This window comes from Alexandromys fortis, unplaced genomic scaffold, assembly GCF_014885135.2.
Source record: "Alexandromys fortis isolate MF-2015 unplaced genomic scaffold, M_Fortis_MF-2015_v1.1 scaffold_353, whole genome shotgun sequence".
NCBI lineage: Eukaryota > Metazoa > Chordata > Mammalia > Rodentia > Cricetidae > Alexandromys > Alexandromys fortis.
The window spans coordinates 396596-397952 of NW_026068254.1; the positions used below are offsets into that span (position 1 = coordinate 396596).

At 32.8% G+C, this 1357-nt stretch overlaps 1 protein-coding gene across 1 annotated transcript in view; it reads right to left on the bottom strand.

Annotated features, from left to right (window-relative positions):
* The window catches only part of LOC126494213 (taste receptor type 2 member 136-like), a 29173-nt gene extending 28933 nt beyond the window's left edge, over positions 1-240 (bottom strand). The window contains 1 exon segment of the mRNA XM_050131473.1: positions 58-240. Within this exon segment, the coding sequence (XP_049987430.1) occupies positions 58-240 (183 nt within the window).
* Between the last annotated feature and the right edge of the window lie 1117 nt (positions 241-1357).

The following is a 1357-nucleotide window of genomic DNA, read 5'->3' on the forward strand; positions in this document are numbered from 1 at the left end:
TAATTCTTCTTTGGTAATAAATGAAATTGATTGAGTTTTAACCCAAATAAATAGTACTTCCCAGATGAGAGTAATTCTGGAAATGGCCAAGATAATGAGGATTTGATCAACTGGAGAAAGCTCTCCTTTATTGACCCAGTCAAAGCAGTTTTTCACCATTATCAATCCATTGCTCAAATTCCCCAAAATGAACTCTGCAACTACTAGAGTAGTGGAGATGCTATGCAGGACAGGTCCCATGTTGAAACACAGAAAACTCAAAGTCTAATAGCACCGCTCGTTATGTGCTGAGCAGATGTCTGGCATATGGTTCAATGTGCAGCTAAATTCTTCCTCTCTTCGTCCTCCTCTTTCTCCAGTCTCCTATTTTAAAGCAAGACAGCCATCTCTCATTTGGCATTGAATTTGCACATATTCTTGTTAAGTATTTTTCTGCAGTTCTCCGATGAGTCCTAACTAATGTTTTTATATGTTTGCCGTTGGCTATAATATTCAGCAGATGATGTGGAAACCAAGCTCACATTTGCTGATATGCAAATTAAGAAATACTCTTTCCCACTCTTTTGCATCTTTGGCATTTTTCAGATTTAGGACGTTTGGTTGTGCCAACTTGAGTTCTAAAGTACAAAGTTCCAAAAGTCTGATTCAGCAAATATAAAGTTGAACAGAGGTTTTGTATTCAAGAGTCCTTTAAGCCACTGAAGATGCAAAAGACTTGTGGTACAGGTCTGTGTTTGTCAACAAAACTTCAGATTCCAGTGGAACTCAGGCTCCATTTTTTTCCACTCTGAGAGTGCTTCAAACAATGAAAGAGAGATTCATTTTAAAGAGTCAACATCTCTCTGTCTGAAAAAAAAAAATCAGAATTTGAGAATAAAGACTTAAGTAAGATGATTAATTTGAAATTCATGTTAATAAAATACTTTAAATATTTTCTTAACCTTGACTAATATAAAAATTATTTTTTCACCTAATTAAAAATTATTTAGTAAATTATCAATTTATGAATTGAAAAGCTTTGGATTTTATTAATCACTCAAATTTTTCAGGTGGTATACAGAACATCCCTCAAATTTTACTTTTAAAAATATTTGAAATGAAAAATTTTGTTTTTAAATCAATTACTGATCAAATTATCAGTAATTAATCTCTTGTTTTTATTTTTATTATGAATTCTTGTTTTTCTTAACTGTATTTTTTCTATAAAACTAATGCCTACTCTCAGAGCACCACAATGTATTTGCAGAATGAGGAGTCTTTCAAAACTGTATTTGTAAATAACTGCACAAGACACTTGAATAAACAAGGTAGTCTAAGATGAAATTTTAAGGCCTATGTGGCAGCAGGAAGGTCCAGC